The sequence below is a fragment of the Mus musculus genome, chromosome 13, assembly GCF_000001635.26.
Source record: "Mus musculus strain C57BL/6J chromosome 13, GRCm38.p6 C57BL/6J".
Lineage (NCBI taxonomy): Eukaryota > Metazoa > Chordata > Mammalia > Rodentia > Muridae > Mus > Mus musculus.
In genome coordinates, this window is record NC_000079.6 from 98,811,940 (window position 1) to 98,833,863 (window position 21,924).

Genomic DNA, 21,924 nt, shown 5'->3' on the forward strand with positions numbered 1-21,924 from the left:
CCAGGACAGCCAGGGCTACACAGAGAAACCCTGTCTCAAAAAACCAAAAACCAAAAAAAAAAAAAAAAAAAAAGAAAGAAAAAGAAAAAGAAAGAAAGAAACTGGCGGGGGCTGGAGAGATTGCTCAGTAGTTAGGAGCGCCAACTAATCTTCCAAAGGTCGTGAGTTCAAATCCCAGCAACCACATGGTGGCTCACAACCATCCGTAATGAGATCTGATGCCCTCTCCTGGGCATTGTACTTACATATAATAAATAAATAAATAAATAAATAAATAAATAAATAAATAAATAAATCAAAGAAAGAAAGAGAGAGAGAGAGAGAGAGAGAGAGAAAGAAAAGAAAAGAAAAGAAAAGAAAAGAAAAGAAAAGAAAAGAAAAGAAAAGAAAAGAAAAGAAAAGAAACGGGCCATGCACTTGCAAAGAAGGAAGCAGTCCCTTTCTTTGACACACAGGATTATGTTCAGATAGATGACAGAAGGAAGCAGATGAACTAAAACTGTGAAGTCTTCTAAGAAAACAGAAGTACATCAGGTTAGCTAGCACAAGCCTCAGGACAACAAAAGCAGTGGTGACAGAAGAGTGGGGAGTTGGACTTCAAGATGCTATCCAATTACAAACTGGACTTCAAAAGACGTTGTCAATAAAAAGGCAGTCTTCTGGAGGGAGACATTATCTCCACACCGTGTATCTGTGCATCTACTAAAGTCGCTTCAATGTCCATCAGGTGGTCATGGAGCTCCTCTGGTTTCCTGCTCCCTCCATGCCTGCCTAATAGGCAAGCACTATGGGTTCTGGCAGTCGTGTTACACAGAGAATTCTCTAAACAGGTACAAAACCTCATCTGATGTCTGAACAGGAGTGGAGGAGCCTTGGTGTTCAACAGAGTCTAGGACGGGTTCAGTACACCACTCAGGAGTCAAAACTGCACATTCTCTTTAGACACCTTTTCCAACACACACACACATCTAATGTCATCTAATCTTTTTCAAATTTAATGTTTATGTGTATATAAGGTAGTATTCAGTGAATACTTGAAAAACACACAAATCTTTCACTCTTATCAACAAGTGCTCAGTTAAATACAACTGCAAGTAGGTTCTTTTAAGTTACTGAAAACAAATTTTCTTGTAGTTTTCTTTTCTTAATACAAGTGCATGTTTTATTTTACCTGTTACTTTTAGTAAATAAAGTTTGTATGTTGCAGGGAGGGAAGGAGGGAGGGAAGGTATACCGGTATATGTATCTAAAGGTCTGGCATGGTGTGCCTGGGAAGCAGAAGCAGGCAATCTGAGTTAAAAACAACCTGGTCTACACAGTGTGCTCCAGGACAGCCAGGGCTATGTAAATAGACCCTATCTCAAAAAAAAAAAAAAAAAAAAAAAAGTTAGGGCTAATAGAAATGACACACACCGGTATTCCCAGCAGTCTGTAGGCAGAGACAGGAGGATCAGAAGGCCAGGAAACTGCCTTTAAATAAGTGTGAGGGCACAAGGTTTGGGAGGATTATTCAGACTATGAAAAGGATTCAATAACAAAAAGGCAATAAAAATAATCAAATTTTAAAACTGACAATGGGTCTACAGTTTTCCAAAGAAAAATACTTAAAATGGGGAAAAAAATGTTTGACACCATTAGCCACAGAAAAATGCAAATCAAGAGCACAAGCTGCTACTTCATGTCCACCTCATAGTAACAAAAGATAGCAAGTGTTAGTGAGTGTACATCTACTCTGAGACACTGCAGAGCACGGTGCAATGCTGTAGCCACTCTGAGGAACAGTCTAGCAGTTGACTGAAAGAGTACTCCATCTGCTTCTTGGCCCTTTGGCTAACCATGTGCAAATATAGAGTTAAACACGTGATCCAGTAAATTCCATTCTACAAAGAAAAACACATGCTCTGACACACTTGTATAAAGTGTTCATTGCAATATTACTCATAATAAAAGAGACGTTGCGATGGGTACCAAATATCCATCACCAATGAATAGATAAGTAAAAAAGGGAATGGAATATTATTTGATCATAAAAAGGAATGAAATAGTAATATGTATTATCTCGTGGATTACCTTTGAAAATACTATGGTAAGTGAAATAGTCATCAGAGAGCCGGGTCCAGAAAGGACGGAACTGTAGAAGCAGATCGGTTGCCTAGGGACCGAGACAAGGGGCAAACTGGGAATGACTCCTAACCGGTAAGGGATTTTTTCTGAGGTTATGAAATTGTTCTAAAATTGACTGTGGTGATGTTTGCAAAAAAACAATGAGGAACTCTTCACAGTATACACTTTAAGTGCATGCATAAAACCGCTCTTTAAAAACACCACCGAGTACAGATGATTGCGAAAAGCGAATTAACATTCAAAACAAATAACCATGAACTGATTGTATTCAAGCCCGTGCTTGAGACTGAATTAAGAATCTCAGCTAGCAGTAGCTGGCATGACTGAAAGCTGACTCCTTTCAACACCTTACCTAAATGAAAGTGGTGCCGTATTTGCAACTGTCGGGCCACGAAAACCCAAGTTCGGCCAAGATACCTGAGTAAACACGTAACTTTCCTGTTCATGGCAGAAGCGTACTTGCCACGATCGGCTAACAGCAACTGCACGAAATCACACGGCGAGGAGACTAGAGGGGTGTGGGGAGCCCGAGGAAGGTCCACGAAACCCAACTTCCACGGGCTTTGTGAGCAGGCCTGAAGGCAAAGTCCTGGGCGCAGCCCCCACCAGCCCAGCCGCGCGGCCAAGAGGAAGTGCCGAGCCCGCTCGGCCCTGCACGGACTCTGCGTGGGGTCCCGGGCCTGCGCCGCGGGAAGCCGACCAGCCGGGTGCCCGGCTCCCCGCGCCGGACGCCGCGCACGCACGCCCCGTCGGCGCTTTGTCCCCGCCCGGCGCCGCCGGCCCTCTGGAGTCCCCGCCGAGACTCCCGGGCCGCGCTGCCAGCCCGGGCGCCGCGCGCAGTGGCCAACCCGGAGGAGGCGGGTGGCCGGAGAGCCGTGGCCCGCGGGAGCTCGGCCGGGCAACCCCGGGGCCGTGGACTCTCGCTCGGCCGCCCGAGGAGCCGCCGCCCGCCGCGCACGCAGGCCGCGGGGAGAAACCGAAGCCCGCGGCGTCCCCAACACCCTCCGCTCACCCAGAAATTCTCCACGAAATGCGCCATGACCATCTTGCCGCCGCCGCCGCCGCCGCCGCCGCCGCGCCGGGTTCCGCGTCCGCACCCGCCCGCCGCTGTGTAAACACGGACCGGCCCCTACGGCGCCCCCGCCTCTCGCCGCCGCCGCCTTCTTCCCAGAGACCGCCCGCGCCCTCTAGGGCGCATGCGCCACCTAGCGGCAGGCGCGGCCGCCGCCACCACGGGGCGAGAGCCTGACTGTCGCTCCCGAGTGCGCGTGCGCGCAGCCTGTCCGGGTCCGAGCGTTCGCAAGGAATGGTACAGAGCTTAGTCTGCGCGAGCCTCCGGGGCTGGCGGGAGTCGAGCTACCCGCAGGCCCGGGGGGCGGAGCTAATAGGGCCACGCCCCCTCGCGTCCAGCGTCCTGGCCTTCTAGGATCTCCAGCAGTCCCAGGTCCTGGCAGACTGGGACTAAGGAAACTTGGCAGCCGGCCACCCCAAGGAGACTGGGAAACCTTTGGTCAACAGGGAGCCTCTCCTTGACTGGGAAGTAAGATCCAAAACAAAACTGTCCAAGGCCGGAAAGGGAGGGAACGCCCAGTGTCGCCTGCAAGACTCAGGCAGTGCAGTCGGTCACAAGGGAGCCAGCCGGCCTGGACCGCCTGCCGAGAGCAGGCGTGACCCGAAACGCGACTCTTCCAGGCCTGTTCACAAAGCCCATGGTGGTAATCTTACCAGTTTGTACACCCAGGAGGAAAGGACACAAGTTTTAACATGCTTCGGCCTGATGGGGAAAAGAAATCCCTCGCCATGCCTTTCTTTCCAAAAGTTTAAAAAACTTTAGAGGTCCCAAGTTCATTAAGCTAAGTCAAAGATCTGCAAGTTGGAAGTCAAGCTCCAGAGATGATTTAGTGTAGTTTTAACTACAGTATGAACACCGCACGTCCTAAGATCGTTTTCAAACATGGACAATGTAGCACTTTCTTCAAAGGAAATTATTTGCCTCCCCAAACGATGTATGTAAACACTTTTCATGTATCTTTTATATAGTCGATAGCAAAAGATAACCAGACAAAGGTTGTGCCTTTATAAGAATATCTTTCAGAAATATTCACGTAAAGCTAAGACATCTAGCATCTGCTCAGGAGTATTTGGTGGAAGCAGGGCAGAAGACTAGGGTATAGGAGGAACAAGATTGGCCATACAAGTAGTTGAATGATGGAAAGATGCTATTTCCATATACTATTTTAAAAGGTCTATGTGTATGAGTGATTTGCCTGCATGTTAGGTATGAATTCCATGTGTGTGCCTAGTGCCCAATAAGACCAGAAGAGCGTGTGGGATCCTCTGAAACTGAAGATACAGAAAGTTGTGAATCACCATGTGGACTTTGGAATTGAATCAGGGTCCTCTCCAAGAGCATTAATACTCATAACCACTGAGCAATCTCTCCTTTGTTTGTTTGTTTTTGTTTTTCTTGTATATGTTAACTCTTCCATTTAAAATAAATATTTGCTTTTGTTTTGTAAACCATCAGCCCAGTTATGCTATCCTTGGTGCTTAAGATAGAAGAAAATTCTAACAAAAGGAGTAAGAAAGCTCACCCTGCAAAAGCGGCTGGTACTGGATTCCTAATATCACCAGGCTTAGTGCGAGAGAGGATCCCCGAGTTTCCTTTTTTTACTGAGACCCGCCAACATGGGCCGAGTTCACACCAAGACTGTGAAGAAGGCGGCCCAGGTCATCATCGAGAAGTACTACACACACCTGGGTAATGGCTTCCACAGTAACAAGCGCCTGTGGGAGGAGACCTCCATTATCCCCAGCTAGAAACTTCGGAACAAGATAGCTGGCTATGTGACCCATCTGATGAAGTAGATTCAGAGAGGTCCTATGAGAGGCATCTCTATCAAGCTGCAGAGCGAGAGAGAGAGAGAGAGAGAGAGAGAGAGAGAGAGAGGGAGAGGGAGAGGGAGAGGGAGAGGGAGAGGGAGAGGGAGAGGGAGAGGGAGAGGGAGAGGGAGAGGGAGAGGGAGAGAGAGAGAGAGAGAGGAGAATTATGTTCCTGAGGTCTCAGCCCTAGATCAAGAGATCACTGAGGTGGATCCTGACACCAAGGAGATGCCGAAGCTTCTGGACTTGGCAGTCTCTCTAACCTTCAGGTCACTCAGCCTACAGTTGCGATGAATTTCAAACACCAATTGGAGCTGTTGTAATAAACCTGAAAACAAAACAAAACAAAACAAAACAAACAAAAAAAAAGAAAGAAAGGATCCTGAAATTCTAGGCGTTAAATGACCATATCTCTGTGTGTGTCTATCTCTCTGTCTGTCTGTCTCTCTCTCTCTTACACACACACACACACACACACACACACACACACACTCACACACACTTCCTCTAAAAAGAAAAGCTACGGGCTGGAGAGATGGCTCAGTGGTTAAGAGCACTGACTGTTCTTCTAGAGGTCATGAATTCAATTCCCAGCAATTACATGGTGGCTCACAACCATCTGTAATGAGATCTGATGCCCTCTTCTGGTGTGTCTGAAGATAGCTACAATATAATCATATACATGAAATAAATAAATATATATTTTAAAAAGGGAAAGCTACACAGGTGACTCTGTTAATCATGATCTAATATTAAGCCCTGACCCCCTAACCATAAATCTCCTCTCCCATGACCAATGCTATTCAGGTCCCAACAAAACCCGTTAATATCTTTTCCTCTGTATCCTCGTGGTAAAAGGTAAACTGTGAATGGCAGTAAAAATCTGTTAGAGGAGGTGTGGAATGGCTGCCCCATCAGAAGCAGGCAGCTTTGGAGTTGAGGCAAATTTGAGGCACTGAAGTGCTTATTACAGAGGGAGGTTAACTTGTCAAGTCCTTCCACTCAGTTTCAATGCATTTGGTTCTTGAATAACAAAACATGTTTTCTCCCAGTAGTGTCAAACCCAGATTTGCCTTCTCTTAAGGTTCTAATTTGTGGTGACAACACTGGCCCTTTGGCAGAGTGTAGCTGCTACCCTGGCCACAGTTCTGTTGTCGGTCACATAGATAGCAAGGCTGTCTGCCATAAAGATAAATACTCCTTTGTGTGTTTCAGACGCTCAGGGGGTCCATTGTCTTGTAATTACCTGGCTTTTAAGTTGCAGAGCTTTATAAACAGTGATTAAGGTGACTGGATTTCAGACAAGATGGTATAATAGAAGAAGAATGTGGGTGGCATCAGTCACTGTCTGTCCTTAGGGGAGATGTTTCCTGGGATACAGAAGAGGGAAGGCCTTGAGCGGGGAGCCACTCACAGTATGATTGCTCCACACACTAAGCCTGACATGTCTAACAACAAACTACAGCTTCCTGTCACCGAATGCCAGCCCCCTGACAGGTACTTAGTTAATGTTTGGTGACTGGATGGGTCATTAAGCCTGTCATAAACATGTCAAGGTGGCTGAGTCCTTGGCTACGCAGTCACTCCATTCCTTTTACACATTCTTTAATCGATGCTAATCCCATAGTTCATGAAAATATGAAGTTCTGCCAGGCAGTGATGGCAAGCGCCTTTAATCTCACCACTTGAGAGGCAGAGGCAGGTGGATTTCTGAGTTTGAGCTCAGCCTGGTCTACAGACAGAGTTCCAGAACAGCCAGGGCTACACAGAGAAACCCTGTCTCAAATAAATAAATAAATACATACATACATACATACATACATACATACATACATACAATTTTTTAAAAATATGAAGTTCTGTGTGGCTGAACTTTTGACCTTAGTTTAAATGCTTTCAAAGCAATCCTGTTGGGTCTGAGCACCTTGTTGCAGAGTGCCAGCTTTAGTGAAACTAAGATGGAATGGAACAAAGGATTCAAGGTGGGCTTCATCTCTTTTGGGGATAGGGCTCAATGCTTGAGGCTCCCATTTTGAGATGTCCTCATCAGATTTGCCTTCCACTTGTTTCACTACACCTGCCATGAACATGCTGATTTCTGCGGAGAGGCTCTTGTTCCCCATTAAACTCTCACCCAAGCATAGACATTACAGCCCAAAGCATTCCTGTCTGTTAAATCATAACTTAATGAATGGTAGCAACTAATAGAAGGAAAATTTTACATAAAATGAGCTTACTTGGGCTTATAAAATATGGCTTACGTCCAAGTTCAAAGGCCTGATGCATTAGGCAATGGAACATGGCCACTTATGCATTCCTCAGTATGAATATGGCCTTCTGACCCAGCTTTATAGCTCAAAGCACATTAGTCAACATTTAGTTGCCAGGCCTATTTCCTCATAACTGCTAGTTTCGTTTCAGAGGAGTGGCTGTAAAGGAAGGCACATTTTCCTATTTGTTCTAGATGTAATTTTGTAAATGTATTTCACTAAGTCTTCAAATGAGAGCAGCCCAGAAGCTTGAGTAGACCTGTCCCTGCTATTTCCCTGTGGCAGGTGCTGTACTCCTGCTCAACAATAAACAGCAAGTGGGAAAAGAGCTAAGCCCCAGGAGGCAAGAAACAAGCAGATCTCAGAAATCTGCAATTCTCAATTTTTTCCCCCTACTCAAGAACAAGCATTTTGAAAGCTAACACTTTATGCAAAACAAAGAAAAGCAATGCTTCAGCAGATGGTAGCCAGGCAGGCTGCACTGTGAGGGCTGAGGGGTGAAAACAAGTCGATCAAAGGGCAGAAGAGAACTAACTGTAACCTCAGGCCAGCGGCCTCTGCTCTGATGGCAGAAGCCCACCGCATGCTTCTCTCTCTCAGGTGCACTTGGGACCAGCAGCAATTGGATGTGGCCGCATCCCTCCCTCTGTAATGAGATGTATTTTCCCAGAGGGTTCCTTTCCCTTGCTATCTTAGGCAGAAGCATAAACACCTGACCGGCTGGCTCAGGGCTTTACACTGCTGGTGGCCACACAGGGAACCAACCAGAGCTCTCAAAACTAAGAGAAACTACAGAGTCACAAAGGCACTGACAGCATAAAGACATTAATGTTAAGTAGAAAGGCAGAAGATGGTATGGTAAGTAAGCTAAAATTACAGACACACAAAAAATATTCACAAAAATATGTTGTACAGGGGGCTGGAGAGATGGCTCAGTGGTTAAGAGCACTGACTACTCTTTCAGGGGTCCTGAGATCAATTCCCAGCAAGTACATGGTGGCTCACAACCATCTGTAATGGGACCTGATGCCCTCTTCTAGTGTGTCGGACAGTTGCAATGTACTCATATAAATAAAGTAACTTAAACAAACAAACAAACAAAACGTTGTACAAAGGAAAGAATGAGATAGAAAAATGGAAAAATGTTTAGAGTAATAATTATTAAATACTTAATTTTAGTTCAATATGACCATGTCCAGAGTAGAGCAATTCTTGTTCTTTTTTGTTTCAATGTAACTGGGCCTAATCTTCCTTACTATCCTTTACCCATTCTCTCCTTTCCCTCATTTATACAGGCAGTAGCCATCTCATTAAGCGTTTGTGCAATAAGACACAATCCAACAGGAAGGAGATGGTAGAAGAGTCTCACTAAGGAACATGGAGCAGTGAGTGCCTGGTGCGAGGTGGGAACAGTGCATGTGTGTTACATGAGTGATGCAACATTGTCTCAAAGGGCACCCTCACCGAGATTAGCCTTCCCCCCTCTGCTTTTCCCTCAGGAAGGAACTGACAAGAAACTGGGCTCTTGGGGCTGGCTATCTCCCTAACTGGACTAATAGGAATTAAGCTAGAGCAATCAAGCAAGAGGCACCATTGGCTAAGCTATGCAAGGAGGAAGTAGGCTTGATCATCCTTAAAGAGCCTCTGGAGCCTGGTCAGGGAGCTGAGTCTGGCTGGCATGGTTTGGATCCAACTGCTTTCCTAGGAGGTGGGCCTAGGAGAAATAATTTAGTCCATGGGAGCACTAATCTTCGAAGGGATCAATGCAGGTCTTATGGGACTGAAGTCGTTCATGCAAAAATGGAATGTTATAAAGTTATAAAGTAGCCGGGCATCTCCTGTGAATTCTTCCTCAAATCCTACTTACTGTGGTGTCATCTACCAAGAGGCCTGCACTACAGCTGAGCAGCTGCCTGTGCTGTGTTCTCCAATTTCTAGAGCTCTGGGCTTGAGAGGGTGTGAGGCCTGCCTGCTCTGCAGAAAGGAATCCATTGCCTGATACTGTAAACCTGGTGAAAAGCCCGTGGCTAGGGAGATCACAGGCTCTAGGGGTATCTACCACTGTTGCTTGGCTAAATGAACAGGGCATCAATTGTCTTCTATTATACTTATGGCCTAGAGTTGCTCTCAGCCTTGATCAGCCTCACAGTGAGCAGTGGGTAGTGAAGAGACTCACAGCTGGCCTAAGTGCTGAGGCTAAGTGACTGCTGAGTGCTCAGTGCTCAGTCATTAATAAGACTTCACTCCCTGCTCAGGAGGCTCAGGAAGCATGAAGGCAGGGGGCATGAGGTGTAAGAGCCAGAGAATGGGGAGAAGGGCCGTAGCATTACTGGACTTTAATCCACTGTCTTAGTCAGGGTTTCTATTGCTGTGACGAGGTACCATGACCAAAGAGCAAGTTGGGGAGGAAAGGGTTTATTTGGCTTACACTTCCATATTGCTGTTTGGTATTGAAGGAAGTCAGGACAGGAGCTCAAACGGCAGGGACCAGGAGGCAGAAACTGTTGATGCAGGGGCCGTGGTGGGGGGATGCTGTTTACTGGGTTGCTCTTCATGGCTTGCTCAGCCTGCTTTCTTGTAGAACCCAGGACTATCAGCCCAGAAATGGCACCACCCACAATGGGCTGGGCCCTCCCCATTGATCACTAATTGAGAAAATTCCTTACAACTGGATCTCATGAAGACATGGCCTCAACGGATACACCTTCCTGGTCTGATGAGTATAGCTTGTTGTTAGAAAAGAAAACCAGCGAGTACAACCACTGCGATTAAGCAGGATCCTGCAGTCATGAACTCAACAGCTATGGTTACCTGCAGGAGACAGGGCCTGGCAACGCTCCATAATAGACAGGAGAAGGGCTCCTGAGGAACCTGTTGGCAATCAGTGGTTGCTAAGGGAAGGGGATTTATTTTCCTAGTGGTGTAGCCATTAGTAGGTTGCCTTTGCTCCAAAAATAGCCCTTAACTAATGTTCGTGCAAGCAACCCTAGTTAAACAGTGGGACAGACACACTTGGGTGACACACACTACTCTTGGCTGCCAGCTTCTGGGAAATGTTTTAGCTTTATTCTTTTCTCTCTCTTCCACTCAGATTTTCTGTATACCCTCTTCCCTCAGCTTGCTTTTGCAAAGGCATGTAATGGAAACTCTACCTATACTCTGTGCTTTCTCCTTCCCCGCCACCTCTTTTCCTCCTCTTTGCTCCCCCTTCCCTTCTCTGTTTTTCAAGAGAGGGTTTCTCTGTGTATCCCTGGCTGTCCAGGAACTTGTTTTGTAGACCAGGCTGGTCTCGAACTTAGCAATTTGCTTGCCTCTGCCTCCAGAATTCTGGGATTAAAGTCATGTGCTGCCACCACCCAGCCTTTTTTTTTTTTTTTTTTTTTTTTTTTTGATTCACTGAGTCTAACCAGGAGCATCTGCATAACTGTGGGTTTGGAACTACCCATTGGAGCCTAAGGTCCTAGGTTTTAGTCAGAGGAACAACAGCTTTATGGGTTATTTCAGTCCTGTATATTAAAGGATTCCCCTGTTACATCCATGTGAATTCTGTGTATCCCTAGAGTTCTCAGGATACACAACTGAACACGGTGGCTATTCCTCCCCTAAAACCTATCAGTGGCCAGTGGTTGAGTGGGAAGGGTAGAACCTCTGAGCCCCTCTGTGATCCATGGTTGACTTCTAGACCTGGTCTTGGGCAGGCTCATTGCTGATAACCACAGCTGCTATGGTTTTGAGTGTATTGCTGTGCCCAAAAGACAGCATTTCAGGGCCCTTCTTATCACCAGGCTCTTACACTATTTCTAGCCCTCCTTCCTTAATGACCCCTAATCCTTAAAAGTGGTGGTGGCACAGATGTCCTATTCTCCTTCAGTTAGTTCTAGCTGGCCTTTTGAGTTGGGAGGCAAATAATTTAGGAAGAAACGAAAGTGTTCTCCTCTCCTCCCTCCATCCTTCCCTCTCCTGGAGTTTCTTATTTCCATAGACCCATTTTCCTCAATATTATAATCCAAATTTTACCCACAATCCTTACATTGCGAGTCACAAAAGAAAACAGTCTTTGGCATACAATGTGAGCTTCAGTTTGAAAATTAAGTGCGGCCGGGCAGTGGTGGCGCACATCTTTAATCCCACCACTTGGGAGGCAGAAGCAGGCGGATTTCTGAGTTCGAGGCCAGCCTGGTCTACAGAATGAATTTCAGGACAGCCAGAGCTTCACAGAGAAACCCTGTCTCAAAAAACAAAACAAAGCAAAGCAAAGCAAAACAAAACAAAAGAAAGAAAAGAAAAGGAAAAGAAAAGAAAGAAAGTTAAGTGCATTTGTCTTTAAATGATTTTTTGGAAGTGAACACCACTAGAATATGATCTATAAATATGTACTCCTTTCTGGAGGTATCTTTAAGTGTTTGTCTGGGAAGGGATTCAGGCTGTGAATACTTGCTGTCCAAACACAGGACCAGAGTTTGGTCCCCAGAACCTGTATAGAAAGAGCCAAGTGAGTGCTAGGAGTTTATAATCCCTGCAGTGGCGCAGGGTCAAGGAAGGACCCCTGGGGTTGACCACTGCACCACCTCCCACTTTCTCCACACAAACACACAAAGAGGTGTAGACAGAGTGTTGCTGAGGGAAGTGAGACCCTGAGAACACCAAAATGGAAAGAGGGAGCATTAAGAGGAAAGCTAAGGGCTGGAGAGATGTCTCAGCGGTTAAGAGCACTGACTGCTCTTCCAGAGGTCCTGAGTCAACCACATGGTGACTCACAACCCTTTTTTGTTTGTTTGTTTTTTTGTTTGTTTGTTTGTTTTTCTTGTTGTTGTTTTTTTTTTTTTTCCCGAGACAGGGTTTCTCTGTGTAGCCCTGGCTGTCCTGGAACTCACTTTGTAGACCAGGCTGGCCTCAGAAGTCTGCCTGCCTCTGCCTCCCTAGTGCTGGAATTAAAGGCGTGGGCCACTACACCCGACTACTCACAACCATTTGTAATGGGGTCTGATGCCCTCTTCTGGTGTGTCTGAAGACACCTACAGTGTACTTAGATAAAATCATAAATAAATCTTTTTTTAAAAAAAAGGAAAGTTAAACTTGTCCCTGGGACTTTAGTTTACAAATTTTATCACACACACACACACATGAATATATACACACACATACATACATATAAAGATAGATATATAGATGGAGATAGAGATCTATGATTGGGTTTGTTGTTGTTGTTGTTCAAATATCTTCACATTCTCTCCATAAGTTGACCTTTTCTTTGGCTTCCTTCCCCTAAACCTAGGTATATGATTTGATATGTTAGGGATATAAACGCTAATAAGGATCCCATAAAAAATTTAAAGACATTTATTTACAACATCCTGTTTCAAAACTCTTTTGTCTCCTTACTGTCAGCTCTAAAGTGTAATTGTTCAAAAACTCAAAGTCTAATAAAACTATAGGGCTGACCCACCCCAAACAGGACATCTGGTTATTGTATTAAAAACTGGTCCCTGTGGGTTGAGGGTGCAGCTCCACGGTCAAGCATATGCTGGAAAGCAGGGCGAGGGATTCAAACCAAAGTACTGAAAAAGGAAAAGGAAAAAGAGCCTTTTTTTTACAGGTAGGAGAAGACAGAAAATCCTTTCAGCCTACTGATGTTCCAACTGCCCTCCATCAAAACCATTAGGAACAACCACCACATTCTCTCTGTAACCCTCTGTAGGGAGGGCCACTCAAAGCCAATCAGAGATTCAAATGAAGGAAGTAAGGCTTGGGTATAGCTTAGTGTCCAGAGCACCTATGCAGCTCACATGCAGCACACACACACACACACACACACACACACACACACACACACACACATACATACATGCACAGAAATGATGCGTTTGGTCCTATCTTTAAAATCCTATAGGATGACATCTGCCTTTCCTTATTGTGTTTCAAGAGCATAAAAGTGTCATCAACTGTTTTTTTGTTTGTTTGTTTGTTTGGTTGGTTGGTTGGTTGGTTTCTTTTTTTGCATTTTCCCATTTAGGCACATAAAATATAGGTTGTTTTTTTTCCTTCTACCTCCCACATGCAGCTAAAACCAGTTCTTTCCTATATTCAAACTTCTCTTCAAATATGTCTTCTGAGAAAAGAATGTCACTCACACATATTCTTGCTATAATGTCCCTTACATTTCTCTTCTCTGCCTGTTCACTGATGGATGCAGCCCTTCAATGAGGTCATCTAAAGCTGGGACAGAAGCCATAGCTTCTGTTTACAATTTTTTCTGCTCTCCCCTCGCAGGTTTATACATTTAACCTGGTGTTGCTGTGTGTGTGTGTCAGGGGTGGGTGTTCTGTTTCTTTGCTCCTGAAAAAATGCACCATCTCACCAGGCAGTAGTGGTGCAAGCTTTTAACCCCAGCACTCCAGTAGCAGAGGCAGACAGTGCTCTGTGAGCTCGAAGCCAGCCTGGTTTACAAAGCAAGTTCCAGGACAGCCAGGGCTGCAAGGAGACACCCTATCTTGAAAAACAAACCCACAAACAGAAAGGCACATCTCCTGCTTCCCAACTTGTGCGTGGGCTCCTATATTTAGGATAGGCTAGATATAACATACAGATCTGGCTGTGCATTCGTCCCACAAACATTTCTTACATCACTGCTGTGTTTTGGCCTTTCCTACATGTGCGAAAAGAACAGGTGACTCTTGCTCTCAGAGTTCTTACAGACAGAAGGGATAGACAAGAAAATACATAATATATGATAAATAAGTACAATATCAAAACTTAGGCCAGGACATCAGTCTAGTGTCATATTGAAGTACAGGACACAAGAGGAAGCAGTTCATACAGGGTAGGTAGAGCTGATGACATTACATTGCACTTTTCTTTCTTTTACATAATTTTGGGGGCTGGAGAGATGGCTCAGAGGTTAAGAGCACTGTCAGAGGTCCTGAGTTCAATTCCCAGCCAGCAACCACATGGTGACTCACAACTATCTGTAATGAGATCTGGCACCCCCACTTTTTTTAAAAATAGATTTATTTATTATTATATCTAAGTACACTGTAGCTGTCTTCAGATGCACCAGAAGAGGGCAACAGAACTCATTAGGAATGGTTGTGAGCCACCATATGGTTGCTGGGATTTGATCTCAGGACCTTCGGAAGAGCAGTTGGTGCTCTTTTTGTTTGTTTGTTTGTTTGTTTGTTTTTTGAGACAGGGTTTCTCTGTAAAGCCCTGGCTATCCTGGAACTTTGTAGATCAGGCTGGCCTCAAACTCAGAAGTTTGCCTGCCTCTGCCTCCCAAGTGCTGGGATTAAAGGCGTGCTCCACCACGCCCCGCCAGTTGGTGCTCTTAACTACTGAGCCATCTCTCCAGCCCATGGTGCCCTTTTCTGGCCTTCAGGCATACATGCAGGCAGAATGCGGTATACATAATAAATAAATCTTTTAAAAAATAACTTTTAATTTTATTTTATGTGCATTGTTGTGAGGGTGTCAGATCCCGTAGAAATGGAGTTAGAGACAGTTTGTGAGCTGCCGTGTGTGTGTGTGTGTGTGTGTGTGTGTGTGTGTGTGTGTTGGGAATTGAACCCAGGACCTTTGGAAGAATAGCCAGTGAGTGCTCTTAAGCACTGAGCCATCTCTCCAGTCTGTGCTTCCCCAAATCACTGAACACCTTAGTTTTCAGTGCTGAGGCTCTAACCTCAGAGCCTCGCTCGTGTTACCAAGTGTGCTACAGCCACCAGGCCCAGGAAGAGATTTTAATTGTTCTCACCACACATGTGTGAGGGAATGCATGAAGTCTTTCCACGATGTACATACATGGTAAGTTCCACGATGATGTACATACATGGTAAGTTCCATGATGTACATACATGGTAAGTTCTACGATGTACATACTTGGTAAGGTCCACGATGTACATACATGGTAAGATGTATTTTTCAAATAAAAAGGAATGCATGCCAGGAATGCTATGCACACTTTTTCCTTTTTCTTTTTCTTTCTTTCTTTAATCATTTATTTATTTTTCAAGACAGGGGTTCTCTCTGTGTATTTCTGGCTGTCCTAGAACTCACTATGTTCACCACTCTGGCCTTGAACTCACATCAATCCACCTGCCTCTGCCAGGGATTAAAGCCAAGCACCCAGCCCTACACACCCAACTCCCCAACCCCGCTATGCACTCTCTTCTAATCCCAGTACTCAAGAGGCTGAGGCAGAAGGATCACAAAGTTTGAGATTAGCCCGAGCTCCCTAGAAAGACCCGTCTTCAAAAGGGCTTTGTAATGGGGTCAGTGGTGAGCACGGGCCTAGTGTATGTAAAGGCCTGGGTTTAGTCCCCACTATTGAAATAAGTTTGTGTTTGTTTGTTTTTAAATAAGAAATGAGGGGCCATGTAGACAATGCCTCTAACCTCTAACGTGACACTGCCTGGACAGTGGCTCCTGAGCTTCCTGTCCCTGTCCTTGAGGACACTGCCTCATCCATGTGCAGGGCTCAAGCCACACAGCTGTAATGTAGGGATACTACTACCTACTTCAAAGAGACACTATTATGAATCACAACACAACACGTAAACCTCTGAGAATAGTGCCTGCACGGTAAAACACACCAGCTGAAAGCAGTGAAGACTATTAAAAAACAGGGAACAAGGGACCCATTTGGGAGACATATTCAGTGTAGCCCGAGAGGATGGAATGGAAGGAAAGAATCTTGTGGTGTCTGCGGAAGAACCTACCAGGCAGAAAAGTGAGGGCAAGATGGGTTATAGAAGTGCAAGATAGGGACTGGTGAGATGGCTCAGTGGGTAAGAGCACCTGACTGCTCTTCTGAAGGTCCGGAGTTCAAATCCCAGCAACCACATGGTGGCTCACAACCATCTGTAACAAGATCTGACTCCCTCTTCTGGAGTGTCTGAAGACAGCTACAGTGTACTTACACATAATAAATACATCTTTAAAAAAAAAAAAAAAAAAAAAAAGAAGTGCAAGATAGCAAGGTGCTAACCATCTCCACTAGAAAAACATGGCTAAGAAAAAAATTCAACGGGCTGGAGAGATGGCTCAGTGGTTAAGAGCACTGATTGCTCTTCCAGAGGTCGTGAGTTCAATTCCCAGCAACCACATGGTGGCTCACAACCATCTGTAATGAGATCTGACGCCCTCTTCTGGTGTGTCTGTATACAGCAACAACAACAACAAAAAAAAACCACAACATACTACCACATGCTTTAAGAAGTCTGTGTGAATATAAATGTTTTATATGTATATGCAGACATGTACACTCACAATATGTGTACAATTTAATACCTATTTTCTTTCTTTTTTTGGTGTTTCGAGACAGGGTTTCTCTCTATAACCCTGGCTGTCCTGGAACTCACTTTGTAGACCAGCTAGCCTTGATCTCAGAAATCCGCCTGCCTCTGCCTCCCAAGTGCTAGGACTAAAGGCATGCGTCACCACACCTGGCTAATACCTATTTTCTTGAATGCAAATATACTATCTCTGGAAAAAAGGATACGTAAGCAAGTGGTGATAATGACTGTCTGAAGAGGGGGGACTAAGGTGACATTATTGAAAAGGAAATTGAGGGGCTGGAGAGATGACTCAGTGGTTAAGAGTGGGTTCTGCTCTTCCAGAGGACTGGCGTGTAGCTTCCAGAACACCCAGTGGTTCATAGCGACCTGTAACTCTAGCTCCAGGGGATCTGATGCATTCTTCTGGACTCCACATATTATACATAATTTTAAAAAAATTAAAGTCTTTGTCAGGTGTGGTGTGGCAGGCTTTTAGTCCCTGTCAGTACTCAAGAGGCATAGATAGAGCTGGGCATGGTGGCGCACGCCTTTAATCCCAGCACTCGGGAGGCAGAGGCAAGCGGATTTCTGAGTTCGAGGCCACCCTGGTTCTACAGAGTGAGTTCCAGGACAGCCAGGCCTATACAGAGAAACCCTGTCTTGAAAAACCAAAAAAAAAAAAAAAAAAAAAAAAAAAAAAAAAGAGGCAGAGACAGGTAAATGGCTCTCTGTGAGTTCAAAACCAGCTTGGCCTACATAGTGAGTTATGTAACAGTCATGGCCTGAGACCATGAGACCCTGTCTTTAAAAAAGGAAAAGGTGCTAGGTGATGGTGGCACACGCCTTTAGTTCCAGCACTCTGTAGGCAGAGGCAGAGAGGCAGAGGCAGAGAGGCAGAGGCAGAGAGGCAGAGGCAGAGAGGCAGAGGCAGAGAGGCAGAGGCAGAGAGGCAGAGGCAGAGAGGCAGAGGCAGAGAGGCAGAGGCAGAGAGGCAGAGGCAGAGAGGCAGAGGCAGAGAGGCAGAGGCAGAGGCAGAGGCAGAGGCAGAGGCAGAGGCAGAGGCAGAGGCAGAGGCAGAGGCAGAGGCAGAGGCAGAGGCAGAGGCAGAGGCAGAGGCAGAGGCAGAGGCAGAGGCAGGCGGATCTCTGAGTTCAAGGTCAGCCTGGTCTACAGAGTTCCAGTACAACCAGCATTACACAGAGAATCCCTGTCTCAAAAAAAAACCAAAAAACAAAAAACAAACAAAGAAACAACAACAACAACAACAAAAACAGAGTGGGCAAGGAAGGAAGGAAAGAAGGGAGAAAGAAAAACAAAGATTGGCTTTAGAAATTTAGAAATTACCTTCTAATTTTTGCTTTGTGTCAATATTCTACATATTTAGAAACATAAATTTTAACATTAAGAGAAATTTTACCCAGAATTTAAAAATAATGGTGGTAGCCACGAGGTTAAGGGATAGTGCTGTAGCCAGATGTACCGTATGGTTTGTATGCTTAATATGAAAAACATAAATATCACTAGAGAGGTGAAGAATGTATATAATAAAAATGTAAACACATCCTGGGCTGTGGATGTAGCTCAATGGTACAGTTTGCCAAGTATGAGTGAGACCCTGGGTTCGGTTCTGAGCATGGAAAAAAACGTCGTATTCTTTGTATTTTTTTTTTTTAAACCTTTAATACAATTTGCTTGTTGTCAATTGTGTAAAATTATTGCATAGTGCTTTATTTTCTTGATTTTTAGGATTATTCTTCTATTCTAAATAGTAAGTATATGCGACATCTGAACACTCCAGCCTAGGACAGTGACTCAGTGGTTAAGGACACACACACTGCTCTTGAGAAGAGTTAGGGTCCTAGTGCCCCAGTCTGGCAGCTCACACCATGTGTAACTCCAGTTCTAAGGGATCTGGACGCTGCAGGTGCTGTGTCTTCTGCAGGTATCTCTCTCCGTGTTATCTCCCACACGGAGACTTAGAAACATAACTAAGAAAAAACAAATCATTAAATTTCCCGGATTGTGGGGCTGGAGAGATGGCTCAGCAGTTAAGGGCACTGACTGCTCTTCCAAAGGTCCTGAGTTCAATTCCCAGCAACCACATGATGGCTTACAACCATCTGTAATGAGATCCGATGCCCTCTTCTGGTGTGTCTGAAGACAGCCACAGTGTACTCATATAAATAAAATAAATCTTTAAAAAAAAGAAATTTCCTGGATTGTTTTCACTCATCTTTTGTTTGTTTGTTTGTTTGTTTTGTTTTGTTTTTTTTCGAGACAGGGTTTCTCTGTGTAGCCCTGGCTGTCCTGGAACTCACTCTGTAGACCAGGCTGACCTCGAACTCAGAAATCCGCCTGCCTCTACCTCCCAAGTGCTGGGATTAAAGGTGTGAGCCACCACTGCCCTGCTTTTTAAATTTTTTTTCCTATTTTTTGTTTTAAAGATTTATTTTTTTTATGTATATGAGTACACTGTTGCTATCTTTAGACACACCAGAAAGGGCATTGGATCCTGATATAGATGGTTGTGAGCCACCATGTGGTTGCTGGAATTTGAACTCAGGACCTCTGGAAGAGCAGTCAGTGCTCTTAACCTACCTCTGAGCCATCTCTCCAGCCCCTCTACCTATCTTTTAAACCTTCCTAAAAGATTATCCATTTTTAAAAGAAAGTTTGAAAAATTTATGTGTTTTGCCTGTATGTGTGTGTCTCTCTCTCTGTGTGTGAGAAAGACTTATGTGCCTAGCCTCATTGGGATCAGAAAAGGGCATCAGATCTCCTGGTACTGGTGTTACAAATAATTATGAGTCACCATGTGGTTGCCAGGAACCAAACATAGATCCTTTGCAAAAACAAGTGCCCTTAACCACTGAGCCACCTCTTCAGTCTCTGATTTGTTTTCTTAAAAGTTAAACATATTCTACGCCCCAGTGTAGGGGAATGCCAGGGCCAGGAAACTGGAGTGGGTGGGTTGGTAAGCAGGGGGAGGGGGGCTTCAGAGGGAGACCAGGTAAGGGGATAACATTTGAAATGTAAATAAAGAAAATATCTAATAAAAACGAGTCAAATATAGTTATTAAAACCTATGTTGTTAAAGATGTTCCACATGCATTTTATTCAATGGCGCTGTATAAGCTAAGGTAGACTTATCATTGTATGCCCCCAAACGTGGTACTGAGATGCCAGACATTCGTTCATCTATGACAGATAGGCTGAGAAAGACGTCTCCTCTCCACATTGAGAGCATCAAGGACTCCAGCGATTTCCTCTGCCCTTAGAAGAGAGGAAGTATGGACGTCTGTTTCTGCTAAGGAGACCTTCGTCAATGATGAAGTCTGCCCCTCTGATCAGCTGATGTCTTTATTTCTGGAATGTTCTTCTGAACTCTACATTAAATATTATTTTAAATTAATGAGTGAATATGGTAATTATTCTATACCTGCTGACGTTGAAAGATACCATTCATGAACTTATCTACATGATTCCTCTTCCCAAACTTTTAAATCTGTGCAAACCAAGTGAAAAGTTAATTCGTAACAATAATCCATGACAACTTGTCTGGCTCCCTTTTATTCCTGCTGCAGAGTGAAACTGGTTAGGATGACATTGACTTGGTCAGAACTAGTGTTTTCACTCCTCAAAACACACGTGAAAAATATATTTAAAATATATATATAATATATATCATATTTCTATGATTTTTTTGAAAAAAATTTAAAAGGTGATTTTTTTTGTTTGTTTGTTGTTTGTTTTTTGAGACAGGGTTTCTCTGTATAGCCCTGGCTGTCCTGGAACTCACTTTGTAGACCAGGCTGGCCTCAAACTCAGAAATCCACCTGCCTCTGCCTCCCGAGTGCTGGGGTTAAAGGCGTGCACCACCATGCCAGCTTTAAAAGGTGAATTCTTATTTGATTTCTGGAGTTCTGTAAGAGAGAGGAGGGTTGGATTCCATTCAGCAGAAATTCTCCTCTTAACAGCATTTCTTCATGTGGATCATCTCCGCTGGATTGACATCTCTGCAGCCATCTGAGGTTAACACCAAAAGGGTGTCACAGGACAGACTTCCTCTTCTCTTTCTTCAACAGCTTGCTGCTTCCTGGAAAATCAGTGAATTTGCACCACTTCTTACTCAAATCGGCCCCCTCAGCTTTTTGCTCAGTTCCCACTAACACCTCAGACCACTAGGCCAAGAATGGGACTACTTCCTGTTTGTCTGAGACAGGGCCTTTCTAGGTTATCCTGGTTGTTCTAAAACTCCCTATGTAGATCAGGCTAGCCTTGAATCTGCCTGCTTCTGCTTCCAGGGCATTGGATTAAAGTCCTATGCCCCCGTGCTGGGCTAGGACTGCTAATTCTTCATCTCTGCTCTGCTCTGCTCCGGAGTCATGAGCGCTGCCGGCTTCTCAGTCCCACAGCTGAGTGTAGGTCTCTTCCGGTGGCTGTGAGGCCTCCCTCCTCCTTACGTCTTTTAGTTTGGGAGGTGTGGAGCTGGCAACATGGTTTCTCATTCTTGTTACTTTTAGTTTCTAAAAGGAGAGGCAGGAGACATCTAGCCTTTCCTTGTCATGTTAATAATACTTGGATAGCTTGGCTTTCATTTCTTCCATTGATATTCATTTTGCTTTTTTAAAAATACTTTTAGTTAAGGTGCAAATGAAGGGGTTACATTATTACATTTTCATTATAATATCAGTATAAGTTGTCCACTTTTGCCCCTCCCCCCAGTCCCCAGAATCCCTGCCACTCCTGCCGGTGCCCTTCCTCCTGGCCAGGTGTTCCCCATCTGCTTTCCTGTCATTTGCATATATTTGTCTAACTTCTGCACATAAGAAAACACGCACTATTTGTCTTCCTCTCCCTTCCCCTTTCTTCCTCCCAATAGGCCCTCATATACTTTCATGTCATATAAACATGCATACATATACATGCTGGTGTTTAAATGGAGATTTCCTCATGAAAAAACATGTTTATGTGAGTCACTTAACTTCATGGTCTCCATTTCCCCCTGGATTACATAATTTTACTTTTTCTTTATGGCTAAATAAAACTCCACGGACATTTTCTTTATCCATCGATGATGGCTGATGGACATCAGCCCAGGTCCTATACTTTTGTCTGTTGTGAACAGGACTGCAGGAACATAGATGTGCAAGTGTCTCTGGTTCTGAGGATACTAGCTATACTTAAATGTGAAGTTCGTATCTGTGCCCAATAACCTTTGTTATGTCAGGGTAGCCCTGCTCTGCTCCTAAATTTGATGCTATTTTTCAAGCCCATTTTCCCCCTGAATGGTGATTCCTTTTTTGTTTTTTGTTTTTTGTTTTTTTTGTTGTTGTTGTTGTTTTTCTAGACACAGTTTCTGTGTAGTCCTGGCTGTC

At 44.6% G+C, this 21,924-nt stretch overlaps 1 protein-coding gene, 1 long non-coding RNA gene and 1 pseudogene across 6 annotated transcripts in view; 2 read left to right on the plus strand and 1 right to left on the minus strand.

Moving 5' to 3' along the window:
• The window catches only part of Fcho2 (FCH domain only 2), a 93,172-nt gene extending 88,534 nt beyond the window's left edge, over nt 1-4,638 (minus strand). For 3 of the 5 annotated variants that reach the window (XR_001780779.2, XR_873743.3, XR_001780778.2), the window contains exon 1: nt 3,137-4,638. Coding sequence is in view for 2 of the 5 variants with exons in the window: in NM_172591.3 (NP_766179.2) it covers nt 3,137-3,169 (33 nt within the window). In the remaining 3 variants the exon portion in view is untranslated. The remainder of the gene's footprint in view (nt 1-3,136) is intronic. The other 2 variants (NM_172591.3, XM_011244652.3) reach the window with 2 other exon arrangements.
• On the plus strand, nt 4,042-19,946 carry Gm34995. The gene is made up of 3 exons (XR_382806.4): nt 4,042-4,130; nt 8,573-8,673; nt 19,758-19,946. It is a non-coding gene; the product is annotated as a predicted gene, 34995 (long non-coding RNA).
• Gm18134 (predicted gene, 18134) lies at nt 4,813-5,326 on the plus strand (annotated as a pseudogene).
• Nucleotides 19,947-21,924: the final 1,978 nt, after the last annotated feature.